This window comes from Parambassis ranga, chromosome 3, assembly GCF_900634625.1.
Source record: "Parambassis ranga chromosome 3, fParRan2.1, whole genome shotgun sequence".
Lineage (NCBI taxonomy): Eukaryota > Metazoa > Chordata > Actinopteri > Ambassidae > Parambassis > Parambassis ranga.
The window spans coordinates 7,453,074-7,476,836 of NC_041024.1; the positions used below are offsets into that span (position 1 = coordinate 7,453,074).

The following is a 23,763-nucleotide window of genomic DNA, read 5'->3' on the forward strand; positions in this document are numbered from 1 at the left end:
GCAGAAGTGTTGCAGTACAACAGCATGCAAAAATTCTGAAATCCTGCACCCACCTTCTCCCACAATGCCAAGGACTTCAAACTTATTCATCACATCACCAGGAGTGGGGGCTCCTCCAGCAGGTGAAATAAGCTGCTCGGGTTCTAGCGAGGAATCTCCTGCTTTGACCGGTGGCTGACGGAGCGAACTGCAGACTCCAGGAAAAACACGGTGAACGTCTGACCACACCCCATATTCACTCCTCTTCAACAATACTGTCTGTCCTCAGTCTTTTCCAGTCTTGTGTATTTTTTTAAATGTCCTTTATTTACAGTTTTGATTCAGGATTTTTTTTTGGGGTCTCTGTTTTATTCCATGTCTTGGTGTCTGTCTTTAATCCAAAACTCTACATGGATGCACCTGGAAGACAAAACAAGAAACAAAACATGAAAACATGTCCAAGGGTCACTGCAAGGTCCAGTTTCCCATGAGCCTTTGCACAGGCAGAAGCACCCTGACACAGATGGTGGCTAACTAGGACAGAAAGGAAACATTTCCTTGAGGACACATTTGAATCATGGATGACTTGCACACACATTTCATCCCATCTATTCAATTCAACCTGGAGGATGCTGCAAGGGTAACGCTCTTCAGTAGACGTGTAATGACTCGCAGCACAAATTAGACCTTTGCTGCTCCAGCACTGTTGTCCCCATGAGAGGAATCCTTCAGGGGGATCTTTTGACATTTCTCAGTGGACTGGTTAAAAATGGGTACATACTATCAGCAGATTAGAGTGTTTCACATTTTCTATGCTAAGTCCCAGCATGTTGAAGTAAACATCACATTTGCTGAGCTGCAGAATGTTTAACTTGTGAATTTGATCTCTTTTGTGCCTCGGCACACAGTTTATCTGTGGGTGGAAAGAATTATTGGATGAACTGCCATGGAATTTAGTGCACGTTTCCATGGTGGTCCATGTGACTATCAGAAGGGTCAACTACATTTCATGTGGCTCCTACTGTATAATTACTATCAGATCTCAAACATTTATGTTTTCTAACCTTGAACCCTGATTTCCCCCTTTGTCCTGTATCCAGAAATACAATGTACATCTGCAACGAAGCAGATTTTGTTTCAGGATGAGAGGGAAAAAAGCAACAATTATATCCGAAGCTTCAGATATCTCCTTCCTGTCATGCATCCAAAAACTGACCACGATTATTAAATGCTTCTTTTGTAATTTGAGCGATGTTGGACTGGAACCATCAAAGCTTCTCGCAGTATCAGTCCAACTTCATTTGTATAACACTTGATTTATTCAGCTGTGTAAAAAAACACTTTAATGTTGATTTGGCTCATGTGCCTGTGTGGGCGTTTTCCTATGCAGTGTACACCCCACACAGCTAAGTCTTTCCAGGGGAAAGAGATAAGGTGGACGTTGAGGTCATCCATGGCTAGCCATTTAAGGATACGGTGCTGCCACAGGGGAGCGATTTCATCCAAACTGTAGCTTCTCCAAACCGACAAATACACCATTAAAACATACAACTGGAGCAACCTATAATAAAATGCATCGGGTCATGCACTCAAGGAAAAATGTTCCAGAAAAAGAAAATGAGATATTGATAAGCTCCAACCAATGTAAGGCTGAAACATCACTGCGCCTTGGGATCATTGATAGAACAGAGATGTCTGCATGGAAAGAAACACCAAGTGAGTTTAGGAGTGTGAATTTAATAGGCAGGTGCATGTGTACATCCGCGTGCACGAGTATATGTGTGTTTGCATGAGGTGAGAGGGAGGGAGAGAGAGAGAGAGAGAGAGAGAGAGGATAGTAATGCTGATCTCTCTGCACCGAAACTGCGTCTCTCCCGTCTCTGCGTTGCGGAGCGCACCACCATTCCATCGCTGTCCACGCGTTTCTCAGCCTACACAGCAGCCAGTGCATACATTATTATAACGTAGTTCACGGACTATGTTCACGAGAGTGTTGCACAACAAGATCCCCAAATAGCGTTTAACCACAAAGCTACAATGACACGTAATCAACGAACGCCAAAAAAAATAAATAAACATAAAAGATTTACATTGATCCATCGCAGCCCGTTCATCAATAAATCCAATCAGAATTTACCTGCAGACGTGTCGCCTGTGTGAGGTGAGAAAGCTCGATCCGTGAAGCACCCAGCATCATGCCCGAGAAAATGATGATGATGTGGGAAGACGAAGAAACATCATGTGGAGCGACAGAGAGGGGGGTGGAGGAAGAGGAGGGGGGACCCGGGCCTGCGCGTCGTGACACGATCAAATATCCTACTCACTCAGTGTCTGGACGGAGATGAGACGGAATCCGCAGACATAACGCTGATGACGGAGAGTCAGTGTACCGTCAACAGTTCTTCAGAGGCTCCGTGTTCATAGCCTCAGCATCAGCTGGTTATAGCAGCAAAGTCGTCATGCCTCTGAGCGACGCTGCGCACAGCCAATAGAAACACGGACGTCTGCGCGTTCCAGCAGTGTGTGTGTGTGTGTGTGTGTGTTTTTTTTTTTTTTTTTTTTACATCCACTCCGAGCTGAGATAAAATAAAACTTTGGGATAGAAATGAAGTCCGGCTAGTTTTTTGTTTAATAAAAATGACACTTGATAATAATCACCTTCTAACAGTGCGCAGATTTTACACTCTCAGGTCCTGATGGTGCTACCGCCCCCCCTCCCTTGGTCATCCCATGTTGTGTCTGAATAAAAATCTTCCTGCAGCTCATCGCCAATCTTCCTCTCATATCTCTCCTCTCACCTACACCTCCCCTTCATGACTGCACTAATTGGCGAAATCAGTGTGAATTCACTGGATCCACAGACGCTGCGGCGACCTGTTTCATAATGAGCAGGTGTTATGGTAATTTTTGTATCTTTAAATACTGAGCAGCTCCTGTAGTCTGGGTTTGACCCCCACCACCACCAGACCAAATTTGGCACAGTCCCTGCGAACCTTCACCAGAAAAATGGATGAAATAATGTACAAAATATAGACTGATAATTAAGGGTTTCAAGATTTAGAACATCTTTACTGATAAGAATTCATAAAGAGGATAAAACCCTTTTTCTGTGCCACAAAACTAACATTATAATGTATATATAATATATAATATCAAGTTGGATTGTATTGATGTGCATACAATTTAGAAACTATGAACGAACAGTTTTATAAGTGGCTCAGACTCAAACCACCATGATGCAGACTGTGTTGTCAGTGTGAAGCAGCCAAGATAATGATTTTTTATTTGTGAAAATGTGAAACTGTTTCTTCTGTTAGTGTGCCATATAACAACAAATTAATAATCAAGCAGCTCAGTCTGTTCTTAAGGGTAGTGATATGCATTCAGTGCATGACTGCTCAGACACATTGACACATTATGGAGAGACAGTGAAGCCTGACTCATCTGAGGACATTAGGTATGCAGTGACATCCTATGTTTGACTCAGAGCAGAGCTGCACTCATAAATCTTTTCAAAGTAAAAGAAAAAAGTTTACCAGGCCCCCCTGGCATTGCTTTAAAATACAACACATCTCCCAATTAAATGTTTTGATAAAATTATGAGTCTTTATAATTCATGATTCATGAGTCAGAATATAAAAAAAAAACATTAATTAAGAATGAATCACACTATTGGTTCTTAATTAGTGAAACAGTTTAACCACCAGTGTGGTCTACCTGCTGTTAGGTGTCATTCTCCTTCTGCAGGGAAAATCCGGAAGCTACAAAACAAACACGTGACCTGCTGTTTCTTATTAACCTCCAACACGCATCAAATCTTGTTTAATTAATAACTCCACTCCTTCAGCATGTCTCTCTGTCGGTCTTTTTTTTTTTTTTTTTTTTTTTTTTTTTTTAATTTAAACCTCTAGTGGAAAAATATGAATTACAGCACTGCGTTGTGGACATGCGCGGAGCTGCAGGGAACATGGCGGCTTGCATCTGTGAGAGAAAGTGAGGAATCTCCCATCCAAAAAAAAATACCCGGGTCAGACGGTTGGTACGGCTCATGTCTCATTGTTTGTGTCCTGTGCTGCGGGCTTTCTCTGTCTCGTTTGGTTTTCCGGGTGAAAAGCGGTCGAGCTCGGCTGCGTTTGTCCGCTCAGTGATAGACAGCGGAGCGTGTTGATACTGTGTGTGCAGACGGAGAGAGGGGGGGGGGGCTCGCTGCTTTTCTCTGGCTGCTTTAAACTCTGCAGGTTTTTTTTGCTTTCTGTTTAACTGGCCTCCTGCAGAGGATTGCCACGCAAAATAAAGGTTTAGCGCGATGATGCAGGCTGCTTGGTACAATGTAACATTAGCAGTGTTTTTAGCCTGTGTGTGTGTAATGAGCGCTGTCCCGCCCACAAAATGTGACCATAACCCAAATGAAAATGCGTCACAGACTTTTCCTCACGTTTATTTGGATTTTCTGCTTGTTCAGCCTTCAGATGAAACGGAATAATACTGATCCACACCTCCACGCGTGCGTGCTGCTGCTGTTTCATGCCACACAGGGTTCCTATAGAGCGCACATCTAGGTGTTTGTTGTCTAATAAAACATTGAGGATGGAGGGAAAATATTGTGGTAAAAGTTATTAGATGTGATGATCCTGGAGGTGACGCCCTGCAGCGGCTCACACCCCTCAGCCTCCCTCAGCCTCCCTCTCAGAGGCAGTAATGCGATCCTGTCTCACTCTCCTGTCACCAAACTGACAAGAGGCCACGGCTCATAATCCGGATTTACAAGCTGATCTCATTATTGTCATTTTTTTTAAAGAGCCAATTACCCCCTTTGTCCCCATAAATAACATGCAGAAGAGGGGAAACAAGATTTTTATCTGCAATTTAAATTATTTATCATTTTAGTTATTATAATGATGAAGCACAAATGCAAACTATACAAAAAAAATCAAACCTTATCTTGTTTATTAATCCTCCTTTGAAAGTCCAAAATATAGGTTCCATTAAAAAGATTTCTGTTCAGAAAATTGGTTTATTCATATATCACATTGTATCTGTGACATATTAAATAATGTTCAAAATCTCAGGGATGTTTACTAAAGAAGAGCAGCACTTCATCACATTGGAACTTGTGACATTTGATCTTTAAATGATTCACTTTTTGTTAAATGATTAAACCGGTAATTTAATTTTCAACCCTATCCTTTGCTCCTCTTTGCTTTATGTGATGGTAAACTGACCTTACTTGGCTTTTTTTTCCGTACAAACAATGAATCACATTTTAGTAACATGAGATTTTCTTTGACATTTTTCAGCCTTTTATGTTTTTTTATTATCCACAGATTTAATCACAATATATAAATTACAGATTTATTATTGATGGAAATAACAAAAAGTTAGAATTTTGTTTTTAATATTTTTTAAAAAAGTTTAATTCCAAAAACTTTATATGTAAACTTTATTTTGTTGTTTTACACTTTCCATAAATGTTCATAGTAATCTTGTGAGGAAGTCAAAGCCTTTTAAAAGAACTGTTTTTACTGCACAGAAAAACATCCACTAACATGATGTAAGGACACTTTCTGCTGGTGTTAACTCACAAAAGAAGATGCTTATTTTTGCAAGGATTTTATTTTATATGTTTGAATATTTGGCTTACACAATATATAACAATGAATAACTGTTACTAAGGTTTCATGGGAACAGTTCACTCTCACAGCTCTTCCTAAAATCCAGCTCTCAGATCCTCTCACTGTTCAGGTTTGTGAACATTACCCTAATCCCAGATCAGTGGCTGCCTTAGTGGAAATGGAGGTTGTAAAAATTAAGTGCTTCCTGGTCTGCAGGGCAGTTTTGTGTCTGACCCTCTTCAGCGAGGCGAGCAGACCAGTGCAAACACTGAAGCAGTCTGCGAGCAGAGAGAGGAGCAGAGCCGGAATCCTTTTCATGTCGGCCAGCAGACGTCCCACATCCACACGTCTTAATGGCTTTTTATGGCAGCTTGGAATCTTTATGGCTCCTTCTCACTGACTGGGATTCATTGCAGAGACAGAAGGCTCTTCAAAAGGGGAGCGACGGCAGTGCAGATGCTAAAACTTTGAAACACAAAGAAAGAGGACGCTGTCTGGAAACATTTGAGAAATTTCTGGATTTAATCTGAAACCTTTTTTTGATGCTGTGGATTATTTATCACTGATTCTGAGCTGCTACTATATGTGCGGGGATTGGGAGTGTGCTGATGGCTTTTCTGCCATATTTTCACCATAAATAGTGTGGTAACTATTGTCAGGTAATATTTGTTCTTTCAACTGCATCATTAGGAGTGCATGTTTTGTCAGGTGTCTTGAATAACAACAATTTACAGCATGGTTTATTTTTAGTCTACATGCAGCATGCAGAGTTTACATTTTGGCATCATGCATAATGAATAACAGCACTGTTTACTGAGCAAAATTAATAGGATTAGATGTTTCTGCTGCTGCCTAATACATTCTTTATGGCTGCTCTGGTTTGATATAATTTTAAAGTTACGGTCAATTATAGATTTATTTTCCAAGTATAAATGTTGATTTTTCCAGCTCTCTATAGCACTAACTGCTGTTTGTTTCCACTGGTGATAAGGAGTGTTTGGAGAAAAAAGATAAAAGTGCTTCCACCTGTAGGTTTCAGCAAACGTCACTCAAGCTAGAGTGTTTGTTAGGGACTATTTTTAGCTGTGGATGAATACACACACACACACACACACACACACACACACACAGTTGATTCTCTTACTTCATTGAGATTGGTTCACAATACACTACAGCATGTGTGGGTGTGTGTTCATGTAAGAACCACCAATGTGGCTCATTGTGTTTTCAAAAGTTGTTTGATAATAATAATTGTGATACACTAAAATAGGCCATCAGACATTGTCTAACCTGTCATTGTTGGGTTTTGGTCTTTTCATAGCATTTGTATGGCAGGAAAAATATATTATGACATGATATAAAAAGAAACATTCGCAATCAAGTAGAAGGGAGGTCAAAAGACAAAATAAAAGGACATTTTTACACAGCTTATAAATAGAATGAAACATCAGTATAGACCTTAAAATGGTGTGAAGGTATCAATAGAGGGTTACACCTTTAATTTAGTAAAAGGCAGAAAGTTCAAAGCGTCTGGTTTTGTCCTAGATAACATGGGAGGTCGGATCTGATTGTACCACAAAATATAAATGATGTAAACAATCCAAGCAATATACTGGTCCTCTAGATGGGTGTAATGTAGTCCATATAGTGTGAACATCTCAACAAATTTGTCACATTAGGGCTTTGGAGTTTTGATCCTGATAATTGTGTTGTCTCCAGTGTGTGTTTAGGTACCTGCTTGACCGACCGCACCTGCTGCAGCCTCCCCATCATGGGCCGAACACCGCACAGAGGTATGTCTGCACGGTGCTCCGTCAGGTCGTCCTTTCTGACTCTCTGATGTACTAATAAGCCAATTTGATCACAGTTCAGACACATCACAAAAAAATAAATCAAAACGTTTCTGATCAGAACTTTTTTTTTCTTTTCTCAGAATGTCTCTGTATTACAATTGCAGATTTTTCAGCCTTTAGTCTCAGTGTAATTAAAGTCTGTATATCAGAAGCTCCCAAATTCTGATGAGCGGTTCAATCACTGTGTTTGATTTCAGATCAAAAAGAGGAGAAGAAGGAGAGACGGAGCAGCATCACAGCAGGCTCTGCCCTCGACAAGTCCAACGGTGGGGCACTCAGATCTCTGTCTTGTCTCTTGTCATTGTTGATCCTTCCATTAACAGTCTGATTGTGTTGAAGATGTGTTGAAGAAAAAAGCTATTAAGTCCAAAAAGTTTTGGACTTAATAGCTTTTTTGATTGTGGCACTACATGCAGTGATCAGTAACTTAATTAGGTTCTGGGGTTGCTCACAGAAGTGCATGGGTTTGGTACCAGAATATGGCTTTTCTTGGTCTCCTGCTGCTTTTCATTTAAGGTTTCCACTTTATTGTGTTTCCTGTCAGAGTTTCTTATCACATGTGATTTTAGTTACCAGCAGTCGGGCTGTTTTTTCTTTTTTAGAACCATTCAGCTGGGAAGACTATTTAAGAGAAACCTCCTCCATTGCAGCTTCGCCGACCTGTTTTAAACAGGTAAGAGGATTTTTTTTTTTACATTTATAGTTGTTGAGTTCCTGGTTGTGTTTTCTATAGCTGTTGATTTACTGTCCACACAAAAACTAGCAGTAAATGAGTGCTGTGTGTGTGTGTATCTGCAGTTCCATTGTGTATTGTGCTGTAACAGGTGTCAGTATTTTGCCTCAGAGATGACTGATGGTGTGGTGTTGTGTCTGCAGTCCAGAGTCCCCCCCTCCAATGACTTCAAAGCAGGCATGAAACTTGAGGCGCGGGATCCTCGCAACTCTAACTCGGTATGCATCGCCACGGTGATGGGCATGATGGGTACTCGTCTGCGCCTGCGTCTGGATGGCAGCGACAACACCAACGACTTCTGGCGGCTGGTAGACTCGTCAGACATCCAACCGATAGGAACATGCGAGCGGACCGGAGACATGCTGCAGCCACCGCTGGGTGAGGCCGGTTTTTGTCACGCACGTTTGATGACATCATGTCATCAAACCAGCATAAAAAAGCAAGTTAGTGCACAAATACTAAGACATGTAAAATACGTAATTGCCTCAAAATAAACTGCACTAGTGTGACTGTGTTTTACAGGTTTCAGGATGAACGCGTCCTCATGGCCGATGTTTCTCCTGCGGACGCTCAGCGGTGCAGAGATGGCTCCTGCCGCCGCTTTTAAGAAGGTGATGATGACTTGGGTCTGCAAACTTCCTCTTTTTAGTTTTTAAAAGCCATGAAAACAAACAATCAGTTTTTATCTTAGAAAACAAGAATAAGTTTAAATAATCGTAGAAACTTAAAATAATATTTTAATAAAAAAGTTTAATAACTTTTTTTTAATTGCAGTGTTTTCTGAGGTTTTGTAGTAACCACAACAGACACAAGGGGGAGCCGCTCACATATCACATGTAATAGGATGCAGGCAGACACAGACAACTGCAGCAAAAAGAGTATTTAGGTTTTTACCAGCACAGTTTTTAGTTTTCTCTGCACCCATGGTTCATCTGTATCTTGTTCATCATCACCATAATTGACATTGTTTTGTAGAGATGTTATGAATTTACATTATTTGTGTGTCTCTAGGAACCAACCAGTCCTGCAAAAAACTACTTTCAGCCTGGTATGAAGCTGGAGGCGGTGGACAGAAAGAACCCCCACCTGATCTGTCCTGCCACAGTGGGAGAGGTCAGAGGTCAGGAGATTTTTGTCATGTTTGACGGCTGGCGAGGTGCCTTCGACTATTGGTGCCCCTTCGACTCCAGAGACATCTTCCCCGTCGGCTGGTGCACCTTGACGAAACACAGCTTACAGCCACCTGGAAACTTCTGTAAGTAACACTTAATGCTTTTTTCCTTACTTTGATTCTTGTGGTTTTTGATGGTGTCTGAGTTTTGGAACAACAGTTTATATTTTGACCAGTAGAGGGCAGCACAGTGTAAATGTTGGCATGTGGCGCACTATAGAGGGTTGCTGTGAGGACAGACAGAGTGTAGTGGAGGTGAATTTGTGAATGAAACAAGGAAATGGCAGTTATAATAATGACACACGGGTCCTAAACAGAACATCATGAATCCACTGAATGCACTTTGCATTGAACACTTTTTGAATAGATTAGCCTCATTTTATGTATATGATTCCTACACAGATGATTTAAATAACTTGCAAATTCATAAAGCATCAAAAAGCAGCCAGGTACGTCACTGTTTAAGGTTTATTTGCACGAGGTGCTTTTTTTTACCTGCATTTTACATTTAATCAAGAGATTATTGTAGATAGAAAATTGTACAAATTTGTGCAACTAATAGTCCAAAATGCTAAGATATTCAGTCACAATGATACAAAACAAAGGGGAAACATCTTTATCTTTTTAATGTAAAAAAAAATAAAATATAGTCTTTTATTTTATATGCCATGAATCTTTTCTAATTCAAGATTCAAGAAGTTTATTGTCAAATGCACAGCACTTTACAGTTACACCGAGCAATGAAATTCTTACTTTGCGAGTTCCCTTCACATGACTTTGTAAACAACTAAACTAAGATAAAAGACAATAGACTTATTTTAGGCATAAGCAATAATAAAAATAAGAATAAACAGTAAGAAAAAAAATAAAATAAGCAAAATGTGCAGTTCTATGTACAGAGGGTTAAGTGTAATGCGATATCCATCACAACTAAAATTGGATTGGAGTGGATTGGATCAAGATTATTGTAGGCAAGATGAGCTGAAAATGGCAAATAAATAATTTAAATAAATCTTATTTATTTAAACCAACAATAACTGTTAATAGTTTTCAGTTTATATTATAATCGTTTAGAGGACATATTGGTGAATTTTTTGTATTTAATAATTGTTTAGTTGTATTTACCCTATTTGATATTGTGAAAGTATAAAATTGTCAATATTCAATAGTAAACTGGTTCAATGAGGTTTAGTTTACGCAGCACCACTAGAATCTGTGTCTTTTTAAATGAGGAATCCAAATGTTGAGGCTTGAATTTCATTTGTTGTTTTGTGTTGAGCTGGATGGCTTTGTCGGATGGTTGTGACCCACAGTTTTGACCTCCACACACACACACACACAGTCTGCAGGGCCTGCTTGAACAGATTCCAGTTTCTGATCTGTCTTAACATATGTCAGTGCTGCTTTACATAACCACGGGCTGTTTTTTATAATGTGAACTTCACCAACGTTTTGCCTCACAAAGACGTGACAAAGGAATGACAGATTATAGATTTTTGAATGCAGACATACCTTTTTTTTGTTTATGAAGGATGTGACTGCCCGTCCATCCATATTAATTAAGTGTGTTTGAGGAAAATAACTGTATGTTATTGACATGGAAAAAAAAGCTCTTGTCAGATTAATAATGTATCCTTTATTAATTATCCACAACCTTGAAAATAATTCACATGCACATTTAGGTCACTCAGAGACCCACTTTCAAAGAAATGGAATGCAGTATTTTTTTCTTATTGACGTTACTCCCTGAAGAACAAAACAAGTTTTGGAGTTTTTAAAATATTTGAAAACATATATCACTTATTTTATAAAGTATATTTCTGTTGCTCTGGCTTTCTGTTGTACTAAAGCTATTGCAAAGACAATATAAGGTTTTTTCGACAATTTCAGACCAACATAAGGCTGACAGATACACAGTCTTGCCTTGATCATGATCTTGAGCTTTTCTTTTGGGTTCTTTGGCTAACGTGTAATTGTTCTCATATGAACTCATTTGCTGGAGCTTTTTCAGTTTACATGCACTGTAACTTGTTTAAAAATACTTAAAATATCTCTTAACCTGTTTTAAAGTTCTCAAAATGTGCATGTTTCTGAAGTCATAAAAAATGATGCTGCTTCCCACTCCCCACTTTTTTTTATGTCATTATTTTGTGGGACTCCTGAACCTTGCTTAAGCAAAACACTCCCAGTGTGTCTGCAGAAATTAGAGGTTTGGTTGATATTATTAAAGTATGGAGGCAGTACTGAGCTATTAATTATCAATCAGGATACAGTTATATGGTAATTATTCTCAGCGGTTGCAGGAGTATATGTCGCCATCTGATTTGCTGTAATGGCGTAGCTTACTGTTGAAGGTTTAGCTGTTTAGTTTCTTTGGCAGATATTTACATGTTTCCCATTCATCAAAATCACTTTGACAAATGTTTGTGGAGTCTGAACTTTGGGTTTTGATCAAGTTTAGCAGGCGTAAAATAATATCAATCATCCATTTATTTGCTGTTAACTCCCTCCTCTGTTGTTGATGTTCCTTAGGTCAGGAAGCATGTGGCTTTAAATAACCCATGCTGCCCGCCTTGATTAATGGGGGGTGTGTTTTTGTTTGGGCTTTCTCCTCATAGCTGATGGATGACAGCAGTAACATGTCTGTCAGAGTGTGTTCTCCTCAGACTTGTGGCAGTGGTGTAGTTTGTACAAAGCTGAAATGTTTATTGCTATTTTCGTATAAAGCAGGAATGTTTCTTTATAAATGGGAAACTGAATTTGTGGAGGGTTTTAAGAAACCATACATATTATGGCAGTGAGGACATAATCACGTGTTCCATTTGAAATCCTTGAAATCCAGTAAATTAGTCTGGAGTCATGAGCTAAACGGCTTCATGCAGCAGATTAATTTGTGTCTTACAGTGACAGAGATTTGCTCTTTGTGTGTCTGGACAAAAAAAAGAAAAGAATGTAAATCACCAGACTGCTCCCGTGTTTGTATCCGGTTGGTAAGTGAATGAGTAGGGCTTGGTTGAGGTGTTAATGAGCTTATAATGAGCTGCTAGTGTGAGAAAAGAAGTGAGAGACTGTAATTACTAATACATTTAAATTTTCTAATTAGCTTTCATCAAAATTTGTCTTGCTGTAACCCTGCTGCATATTTGTCAAATAAGGATGCCAAGACTGGGTCATTTCTTACCCAACATGCTGCAGATGAAGCTTTAAACAGCCACAGCACACTGAGTAACTGAGAACCAGACGCACCAACACATCACGAAGCACGAGGCAGCACAGAATCTGTACAGCTTTACAATATTGTGACTTTGTAAGTGGTCGCATGTTGGCACTACAGCACCGCAGCTTTACTATGAAAAGCCTGCCGGGTCTCATTTCTGAAGCCTGTACAGTTTAAGAGATATCACCTATTTTGGCACATTCATTTAAAGGTCGGGTAGGAGACTTCATTCTGATGCACTTTTTGTTAAATTAGTGTAACTTCTCTTTACAATCTGATAGCAACCAATTAGTTTGGCAGTTTGGCATTAAAGCAAAGAATATTAATCATCTGTGGAAGCTATAAAACACTGAAAACATCAGCCAATCCTCTGGGACGACCCTGCGCAGAGTATTGGCTGGTTGTCACTCTCTTCCTGCTCTGCATGCACCAGAGAGGTACGTGCATGATGGCCGAAGTCACAGACCGCAGCTCGTCTTCAGGTGATGCGCGTCCATGTGATTGGGAGGCGTGGCTTCGGGGTGAGCTCCGAGAGAAAGGGGCGTGTGTTTACTTTTGAAATCTGGCTGACTCTCACTGAGTTTTCAAAATCTCCTACCCTAACTTTAATACATGTGTGTTCACTACTGTGTGTCCAAACCACATGAAACTTGGCACACTCTTAGTCCTAGCCTACATATGTGACTCAAATTTGGCAGCAATATGTTTAAGCAGTCATGAGTTATAACACATTAAGTGCGAGCAGCCACACCCACAAAAGACTTTTAGCCAATCCTGACAAAACATCAGCGGATAATTCAAAATAGAAAAACATCTAATCCACTAATGTTATTTCCAAAGTTTGGTAATGATTGGATGAAATATGCGGAATGAAAAAAATAACCATCTACACTGCTGGACGCCTCCATAATGAATTCATGGACATAAATTATTTCTGGATTTTGGTTTAGTTTTGTTTTAGCTCGTTCTGATTTGGCCTTCAAAGACGAAACAAATCACATTCGCTCTGGGAATTATTGCAAGAATAAGAACAAATCAACAATCATGTTAGATAATTATAGCCATATACGCTCCTTCTTATTAATTTCTTTTGTCTTGTATCGTCAACATCGGCGCTCCGCGAACCAGATTAAGATGTCTTTGAGGGGACTTTTCCCATGCAGACTTCCTCTGGCCGCTGTGCACATTGTTCCAGAGTTGGGGTGATATCCGACTATGCCACTGCTTCCTGATGCTGGACCTGGCCATCTTTCATCAGGGAATGTCTGAATAGTCTAGGGTTACACTGGGAGGGAAGGAGGGGGGGCACCTCCTCCCCCTGGGTTGTGTGTGCACCAACTCCAGGAGTTTGCCCCCTTTCACCCATTTCAATCAGGACTCTTCTGATCCAGTTTAACCTTTTACTCCCCTCCCCAATCACTTCTTTTCCCATCCCCCATCCACACTCTTGGAGCCCTGCCGTTAACCCCGCTCCCCCCCTCGTCATCTCACTCTCCCACAGAGGTTTGCTTGGAAGCAGGTGACTGATGTAGACTGTCGATATAGCCTACAGATAACATTAATAAAGGGCTCAACTCCCCCCACCCTTCCCTATTGCATCCACTCCTCCCTCCTTTACTTTACACCCCTCCCTAGCCCCTATGCAAATCTCCCCCTCCTCCTCCTCCTGCTCATTCATTGGGAGGGAGGCTTTGCAGTGACTTCCACCAGCAGCAGCAGCGTGGGCTTTGTTGTGGGCTACTGCCGGCTCAACTCAAGAAGCAGCTGATAGAGACGCAGAAAAGAGACAATGAAGTGCAGATGAAGAAAATATATTAGAGGAAAAACTGGAAAAAAGGGAAGGTTACAAAGACAGAACCAGGAAGCAACTTCACTCAGTATTGTTACTACTACTACTACAACCTCCACCACTTCTTCCTACTACAAAAGCTACAACTGTTATAGTGAAGTTCTGCTTTGTCCGTGAGCACTTCCTGGTGAGTTTAGCTTTTTTTTTTTTTTTTTGCTTTTTCTTCTTTTATATAGAACTGAAAGAAAAACTTTCACTGTCTCTGTACAGATTTAAAGGATGTTTTGTTTACACAGGTTTCTGAATGCTATATTTTCAGTGAACTATGTTAAAATGATCTGAATAATCATCAATATTTTTGCTTCAGTCAGTAAGTAGTACCTTATGTGTTATTGCTTGTTGATATTCAATAATGCTATCCATAAAATATTAAGAATATTTTGCTCTAAAACTATTTACTTTATGTTTTTGCAGTGTGTAAAAACAAAGTCTATACATCAGATGAAAGTTGTCTCACAAGAGTAGCCGCCTCCTTGTTGGGTCTAAATGGTTAAAACTGCTGTTTCACACGGTTTTCTTTGTTTAGCTTGAAGACTTTTTGAATGACTTGCATTCATTCAAACTCATTGTGAGTGCCTGTTGGCAAACTCCGGCTGCAGAGTTAACAGTAATGTTGGTTGTAATTAAGTTTGCAGCTCCATGTGTTTTCCATCATGTGTTTTTGTGTGCTCGAGACATCAGGAATTAGTTCGAAGAAGGCTCAAGAAAGGATTAGTGGATATCAGATATTTTCATTGCATTGATTTTACCCTCTTTTCTTACTTTGTGAGATTACACAGTTTATATACTTGTTGATGTGTTTTGAAGCAAGAGATTGTGTAGAGGAAAAAACATTGGCATTATTATACTACACAGCCTGGAGTGATTTAAGTCACTTCCCCTACACATGCACATACACACACCTGCATAGCCAGCTCAGGAGTATCAAACTGCTATAAACTCAAAAAAAACAGCTTATGTATGTTTGTGAATGGACTGTTTGCTTTGCTGTTCCTGTAGGGTGTGTGTGTGTCTGTGTGTGATGCATAATTAGATGAGAGGCAACTCTGTGGAACCCCTCCCCCCACCCCCCCAGACAGCAGACACACTTCTCATAGTGCTGTGGTTCTCATGCACACACACACACACACAGACTCATATGCACATGTTTCCCCGGGCTGTGGCTTACACAGGTCATTGGGTCGAGTTGGAATTATATAGTCACGATCAGTACCATATGTCTCTGTTTAGTTGCACCGTGTACTTGCTAATCATGTGTTGGTTAGATTGTTTATGGGGATTTTTCAGGTGACTGATGCAGATTTTGACTTTTGTAGTCATTTATTTCTATTTTTGCACAATTTACTACAAATCACAATTATCAGTGCTGAGTACAAACTGTCTAGCTTTCCTTTCATAGCCTGAACATTGTATTTGCAAAATATATAACACATCTGCAATCAAGTAATGTTTGTCAATACACTTTATTTAGTTCATTAGTAATAAGTAACATGTGTCGTTACAGAAACCTTCTAGATGAAATATAGAGTGTTCTATACTTCCCTGCACCATGTATAATTGTATGATGTGGGGCCTTGCTTCCATTAGTCGTATGATTAAGGTGACAATTGTTTCACATTTCTTTAGCACACCTGTCTAATGAAGTCAGTGTTGTAAGTGCTTGCATATTTAACATTATCATTATGATTTAACAATGTTGGCTACCAGAAAGGTTCCAGATTATTTGTGTAAAGCAACCCTGGCTTTCATTTTCAGCCTCCACATCATGGTTCAGTCATTAAGTCTGTGTAGATCAACAGGGTTTTAAATTACATACAGTCTGTTTAAAGTTCCATGTAAACATCACATAGCTTCAAATACACTGATATAGACCATGCTTGCATGATAGTGTATAATTTATAAGCAGTGTTTTTTGTAAAAATAAGTTTGAAAAAGGTGTTCACTCTTTAAATGTGAAGATAAACAAGTACCATATGACAGAAATCAGTGTGTTGCTCTGGTGGTTGTCTCATAATGTGAATGGATTAAATTCTTTTACAGCAGGGAAAGATCAGAGCAGGCCCCCCCGACTCAGATTTCCTACAGTGAATTAAAACCTGCTGACACTGAGTGGTACCCTGCAAACCAAATTTTTGATCTGCCTTTGTAGGGTTTATGGCTTGTAGCTAAATGCCACTGTGCGTGCGGGTCAGTATCGATGTTGCTCTGTGAGCACGCTTTGTGTGACCGCCCTCGCTGCCCCCCCCCCCCCCCCCCCCCCCCCCCCCGAAACAAGACACGACTCTATTCTACGCCCACTTTCACTCATTTCCCAATTAAGCAGCTTTCAGGGCACCTCGGCTGGCCCCGCAGAGAATACTGTAAACCTTCCATAGTTGCACCATATTGCTTCAGTCAAGGAGGCTCTAATGAAAGCTGTGGCCCCTCGAGAGCTTCCACATGCACTTTCAGTCCCCCGCTCTCACCAAGCCATACAACACTGGTATTGAAATAGGAGATTGTTATCTTTGTCTTCTTCTCCGTGTCTCTCTCTCTTTCACACATCCACTGTGGTGATTATGTGATCATATCTCAGCGTCACGCTCAGGCTAATGAAGACAGAAAGGGGTGGTGGCACTGCTTTGTTCAATTTTTTTTTCTTCTGAACAGTCTTTGCCCTCTATTTCTCATGTTTTTGAGTAATATTTATGTCCTCAGTAAAGTTAAAGATCGTTAATGTTTTATAGAGCACCTTTAAGGAGGCTGCAGGAGTATTTTTAAGGCACACTTGTTGTTTTGTTTAGATTTGTTTGTTTAGTTTGTGTAAAGGAAATGAAGGGAAGGGAGCCAGATGGATGCAATAATAATTTCTGGATAGATCTAGAACACCCGTAGGCCACCAGGATGTCCCTGGCTACTGTGTGTTCATGCACACAACGTACTAGCATCAAGACATATCTGAACATAGATTAATACAGTGTTTACTTTGCAATAACTCTGTTCTACATGCGCCAGCACACTCACCAGCTGATGAGTACGGTAACAAGAAATGCCCGGAACATGCTAAAGGCAGCGAGTGAAAAGTAAAGTTTTTCTGTAGCCTGCATTGTTTATATATATGCAAAAGTTTTGGTGCAGCTATATAAAGTCTTGTGAATCAAGTTTAGTTGAGTCACATATTAACCTAGTAAACATCTTAGTACAATTCCTTTCTAACCAAAACTTTAAGGTCTTTTATGTGTTTAGGATTACAATTTCAATTACAGTTTTTGTTTTGATTAGATATTTATAAGAAGGAAAAGACTTCATTGCCACAGTAAGTAGGCTATTTTTGTTTCTGGAAACAGGAATCGTCCAGCAGGATGGTCTCTGGGGACTCGTGACTTTTGACTCTGATTTCAGTGCAGGGAGGGGCTCAGCACAAAGGACCTGTCAATCTGAAAAAATCAAAACAAATCTCTGCAGGACCACTCACAGATTCAGTTTGCCCCATCTTTTTATCTTGTAGATTACAGACTACAATAAGTAATGTCTTCATCTGAGGCCTTTGTGCATGGATACGGAGCATGCACTAAGCAATAATAAAGGAAATAGTCACATTAATTGCAGCCTTGTGGGTGGCCATGTATGGCAATAAGATGCCATTTTTGGTTGTCTGATCACACTGTTAAAATTATTACCCTTTTTTAAATGTTTCAATGCAAGAAAATCTATATTTATTATATTCTTGTCTTTTCAACCCCTGTTATCCCAGTTACCCTCCCTGGTGCTCTCCTCGCTCCTGTTTCTTCCACCTCGACCACACGTCGCTCCTCTTTCAACTCCTCCTCCATGCAGACCTCATACCGCCTGCCCAACCCCTTGCCACCCCTCCCTGTCCGCAAGGGTGTGCGAGGCCGTCGTCCTAAATCGCAGACGATAGCTTTGTTGAAGGCAGCGGCTGAGGCAGCGGCAGCAGCAGCAGTAAATGGAGCGTCACAGAACCCAGCTAGAACAAGCTCTGAGACTCAACTGGCCCCCAGACCACACAAGAAGAGAGGGCCCAAGCCTAAGAACAAGGTGAGATGTCACAAGAGGAGTAATGTGTTATACTGTGGGCCAGTGACCCTGTCATTTCATGTTTAATGCATGTTGGTAGAAAAGATTCAGATGAAGAGGAGACACAGTCAGAGGTGGATTTGTTTCAGGAAAGAAAGGAGATGGTTTTTGTGGATATTAATGCATGATGAAAAAAAAAGCTGTACTGAGAACAACTTTGCTTTACAAGCTGCTGTATGGCAGTGACATTCATGCGTGGTAAAGTTAAAACACACTATAAATAAATAAATCATTAACTAACAGCCTTTGTAGGTTACAGAGCTTTAATGAGATGGGGTTTGTTTGCTTTTTACTCCAGAAGAAGCCTCGGGTGGTGCCGTCCCTGGGGGCGACGTCAGTTGCAGCTCCACCGCCAGAGAGCCGATTGAGCGCTGGCCATGTCTCAGCAGATGGCAACCTTAGCAACAGCTCAAATGTAGTTTGCACAGGTAAATAGATGATATAAATATTAAAATATAAACCGTTAATCCACCTTAACTGTTAATGAACACATTTCTAAAGCTTTTAGGAGAGAGAAATGAGAGAAAAAAATCGTTAAAAAAGTCTGCTGCTTAAAGAACCTGTGGAGAGACATCAAGACACTTCACAGGTGTTTTCGATTATATTTGACAGAATTTGCCAGGAAAGTAGGGATTAATTTCCCAAATGCAGGTGCAAATTTAAAGCTGCATGAACCGTATCAGCCGAGTGTAAAATGGGTGGAATACTCATATGATGGTTTTAAATACTTTTTACTATCCAATGTTTGCTGATGTTTCCTTTTCTTTTTGTGATCCCAAGTCTGTGTTTATGTAAACAAGCACGGTGACTACGGCCCGCATCTTGACCGAAAGCTAGTGCAGCAGCTCCCAGATCACTTTGGTCCAGCTCCAGTCAACGCTGTGCTTCAGCAGGCTGTTCAGGCCTGCGTGGACTGCACGTACCAGCCGTCAGTGCTGCTGTCCTTTCTACAGAGCCAGTCACACACAGGAGGAGAGGTCATCAGAGGTAAATGAAAGCCACAGGCAAGCAAGCCTCTTTGTTACTTAGCTGGAGGCAGAAGCATTGCTCTAGTAGTGTGTGCATTGTCTACCAGCACATATAATTACAGTACTATGTGTCTTCATCTCACTGTATGTTTCTATGTGACTGTAGGTTGCCTAGTGACAGGCCTCAGTCAAATATATAGCCTAAATTTTTACCTTTGCAGAGAACTGTATGTGATTATTTACATTTTATGCTAAACTTTCACTACACATTTTCACAAATGTGCACATGTGATAGGTTATGTGACAATGGTGGAAAAATGGAGTGGGGACAGTGACGATTACTCTAAGTGAATCATATGAAATTCGTTATAGTCTGAGGTCTCTGCTGTGCCCTCTAGTGGAATCCCTGACTGGTGGTTAAAAAGCAAATGGCCCAACTCCTGGCAAGTGATGGAATAAGCTCAGAAAAAAGCAGTGCTAGATCATTTCTAAGTTCTAACATCCTGGATAGGTAATCAGCCAGGTGAAATTTGGTGAAGCACATGTATGTGTGTGTGTGTGTGTGTGTGTGTGAGAGAGAGAGAGAAAGAGAGAGGGGCGAGACAGGAGGATTAAAAATGGTGCCCGTGGCTGCAGCTGATGTGAGCAGTGTGTCTGTAATCAGAAGTGACATGTGCGTCTAACCTGGTTTGGGATTCTGGGATTGAGTCTCCCTTGGGGGGCTGGATTGGGAATGGTGTGGGTAAGGCTCGGTGGGGAGAAGGGATTTAATTTGTGGATTTGTGCCGGCTTGGCTTGGGTGGGAGGGTGGTGGGCAGAGTGGGATGGGGTTGAAATACACAAGGAGGGAGCTAACCCTATACCATCTGCTGTGTTTTTTAACTGTGAATGCATGTACTGTTTGTGTGCGTGTGTGTGTGCTGTATGCAGACTGATAAGTGTTCTGTTCTGCCCACAGTACGGTCTGAACATGGTATTCGATATGTGAAGCTGCCTTCGGCCTCCAGCGCGTCTTCTGTGTTGCGGTTCTTGGAGAACATGTGCCAACATCTGGAGAGTGACAGTCTCTTCAGCTCACAGCCATTTAGCCCTTACAGCAACAACACACGCTTCTACAGCAGAACCAAGTCAGGTGGGAAAATATATCTGTATGTGTGGAGTAATTGTAAAGCAAGGACTAAGTAAAGTCTTGTTTTTGTCCTTTGTATATCAATAAATAAAGTTGAACATGGAGATTCTGTGTATGGAGCCTAAATATCTGTCCCGTCCTGTCTTGAAACAGAACCGCTGTCCCGCACAGAGAACGGGCTGTCCAACGACAATTCTGTGAAGGATCCCACTCCCAGCACACGCCCCATTCACAACACATCAGACTACAGACCGGCAAAGAGGGAGCGGCCATATTACCCTGAACACACACAAACGCCGCCACCACTACGACGGGTCAGCTCCAACCCGACTGAGCGTGGCCCCATGTGTGCACACAGACGAGTCGAGGGTAAGGCTAAACCCACACACACAAAAATTCTGACTTCAAAAATGATTCTGATGAGGTTTTTTTTCTCTTACTATCTTACATCAGCAAGTTCAACAACGGGCCCAGACCACGTGAAACAGGACAAGGAGGCTTTGGCTGTGAACAACGCTTCTTCCTGGTCAGTTGACGATGTCATACGGTTTGTTCAAGAGGCTGATCCGCACACTCTAGGCCCACATGTCGAGCTCTTCAGAAAGCATGTGAGTATTTCCGTTTCCGCCATTCCAACACCTGAACCTGTGCGATCTGCCTCTGACATCACGCTCCTCTCATGGCAGGAAATTGACGGCAAGGCACTGATGTTGCTGCGAAGTGATGTCATTATGAAGTACATGGGACTGAAACTCGGCCCAGCGCTAAAACTGTGTCATCACATCGAGAAGCTGAAGCAGACCAAACAGTAGATGAAGACACTCATTTCTCACTGGACACCACACACACACACAAACATGTATTGCTCTACAGGGACATACATTAGAGCAGTGTGACTCCACCTGAGCCAGGGACGTAGCTATCGGCAAAGACACTGAGGTTGTGTAGGAGCTACCTTGTGTGTTTGGGGAATTTTAATAATCTCAAGAGAGAGAGAGTCTCCATTTTTACATCTTATATATGATGGATATTGTATGATCCGAGGACAGAGGAGGATCATTCCTCAATATTTTACTTGTGGCAATGTGGAGAAGACTTTAAATCTGCATTTAGGCCGTTTTGTTTGGAAAGTCAATAGAAGGGTTAATCAGATGTTAACACACTAGGTATACATTGGGTAGTTTTTTTCGTTTTTACTCTGTGACTCACATCATGTGACTGTCCTGACTTGAACATGATTCTTGTTTTAATTTTTAGGACACATTTTAAAAGAAAATACACATTATTAGCTTAGATGTCATAAACTGAGGATAAGAAGTATTTTAATTTCTCCTTAAATTGAGTTTTTTTTCAGTTTACCTCTATATTGCCACTTTTACACACCCACACAGACATACACACATCTTTATCTAGCATCCTCCCTGCTCATAACTTCAGGATGGACGCTCTGCACTAAAGACCGGGAGTGGTTAGTTCAGGTACTGGCAGTGAACGTGTCTCGCTGCATCATTTCTAACAATGCAATAAAGGTTCTGAATGGCTGCGTTTCTTCCAGACTGTCAAATGTTATGCATGCCAGTGAATGTATTACTGCTAACAGGTACTGAACAGCAGGAGGTGTTGACGGGTTGGAGAAGTCTTATTCCCTGAAGTCACTGCATAAATGGTTCTCCTGTCCTCCAAACACTTAAGTTGTTATCGATTATAAATCAACATTGGCAGCATTTTTATTTCAGTGGTGGCTTCTTCGGGAAGGAAAAAAAATATACTGAGGAGTTATGCCTCATTTATTTGTGTCTGTCTGTATGCTGGAAGACATTCAGGCTACCCAGTCTCAGCTTGAGCAAAGATGTGGCTTTATGATTGTGAAATATTTTAACAGTCACACTATCACACGCACACACACACAAGAACAGTTGATGACTGGAATACTGTATGTGTTTTGACATCAAATATAAAATTATATGGTCAAGATGGAGTGCTGTACAGGAAGTTAAAGTGCTTCTTCCCCAGAGAGTAAAAATGATGGAGAAACTGTTTTTGTACAAAGTTAAGCTAAGAGGTTGTTTTTGATATCATTTTGTACTGTAACAAAGTGTATCAACCTGTATCAAGCGTAAGTGTATAATCATTTTATTTTCTGCCTGAAATAGTTTTCGTGTGCATCATCAAATAACTACCTAGAGGACAATATTGTGTCTGAGTAATTATTCACAAGTATTTATCTGATTTTGATGGCAGAAAGTCTCATTTTCTGAACATTTCAGAACCATGTTTGAACCAAATCATGTCTGTTGTAGCTGCATTTCACACTGTTGCTCTCCTGTAGTGGTAACAAGTTGATACTTGAAACCGTCTTGCTTTAATGTGAATCTCAGGTTTAAGTAAGAGTCGTTTTGAATTTTCATCGTTAGCTTTTTGTGTTCATTACTACAACATAGACGGGACTGCACAATAACAAACGATGTATTTTTTATGCCTTGTCATCTTTTTGCGCCGCAGCATTTTATTTGTGTATATATATTTACAAGTTTTTACTGTAAGTTCAACAAAAAGATGTTTGTTAAAAATGTTTGATATGCATTCACACAATTAAACATTTGTTTACATCACCTTAGTGTTTGAGAGCCCAGCACAAGATTAACAACCTTTTGACTTGTGACTTGCTGAAACAAATTATGTCTATTCATAACCCATATTTTTAAAAATAGACCAAATCAAACAGATTTTGTTGTTTAGGCCTGAAGGGTGAAAAATGAGGGATAAAGAAATGCTTAAAAACATTCATGTCTATTTAGTTTTGGTGGGTTGTGTGTGTGTGTGTGTGTGTGTGTGTGTGTGTGTGTGTGTGTGTGTGTGTGTGTGTGTGTGTGTGTGTGTGTGTGTGTGTGTGTGTGTGTGTTTGTGCAACGGGTTAAGGGGTTAAAGGTCAAAGGATCATGGATTCCTTATTTAGGAAAAGTGACAGTCCATGGGGAATCATTGTTTAAAAGATCAGCAAGTTGAAAAGGTTTACCAGATGCAATCAGGATCAACTGGCTTATTCTGCTAATTCTTAGGAATGGCCCCCGTCCCCCACCACATGTTATTAAATTATCTAAGTGATATTTAAAGGAAAGCAGGGACAATATGCCAATATATTTACAAATAACTAATAATGGTACAAAATCAGTCA

At 40.6% G+C, this 23,763-nt stretch overlaps 1 protein-coding gene across 5 annotated transcripts; it reads left to right on the top strand.

Annotated features, from left to right (window-relative positions):
• Positions 1 to 3,933: 3,933 nt before the first annotated feature.
• On the top strand, positions 3,934 to 23,082 carry scml2 (Scm polycomb group protein like 2). 5 transcript variants are annotated; one of them, XM_028402718.1, is made up of 14 exons: positions 3,934 to 4,014; positions 7,311 to 7,384; positions 7,642 to 7,710; positions 8,047 to 8,117; positions 8,321 to 8,555; positions 8,700 to 8,788; positions 9,189 to 9,432; positions 18,148 to 18,452; positions 18,790 to 18,919; positions 19,272 to 19,478; positions 20,418 to 20,591; positions 20,742 to 20,957; positions 21,042 to 21,196; positions 21,275 to 23,082. In XM_028402718.1, exons 2-14 carry the CDS (start codon positions 7,363 to 7,365, stop codon positions 21,398 to 21,400), a joined length of 2,043 nt encoding a protein of 680 aa, XP_028258519.1. In that variant the 5' UTR covers positions 3,934 to 4,014; positions 7,311 to 7,362; the 3' UTR covers positions 21,401 to 23,082. The 5 variants fall into 5 exon arrangements, with proteins under 5 accessions (XP_028258519.1, XP_028258522.1, XP_028258521.1 ...); XM_028402721.1 differs by having other exon boundaries at positions 18,793 to 18,919; XM_028402720.1 differs by having other exon boundaries at positions 3,944 to 4,006.
• Positions 23,083 to 23,763: the final 681 nt, after the last annotated feature.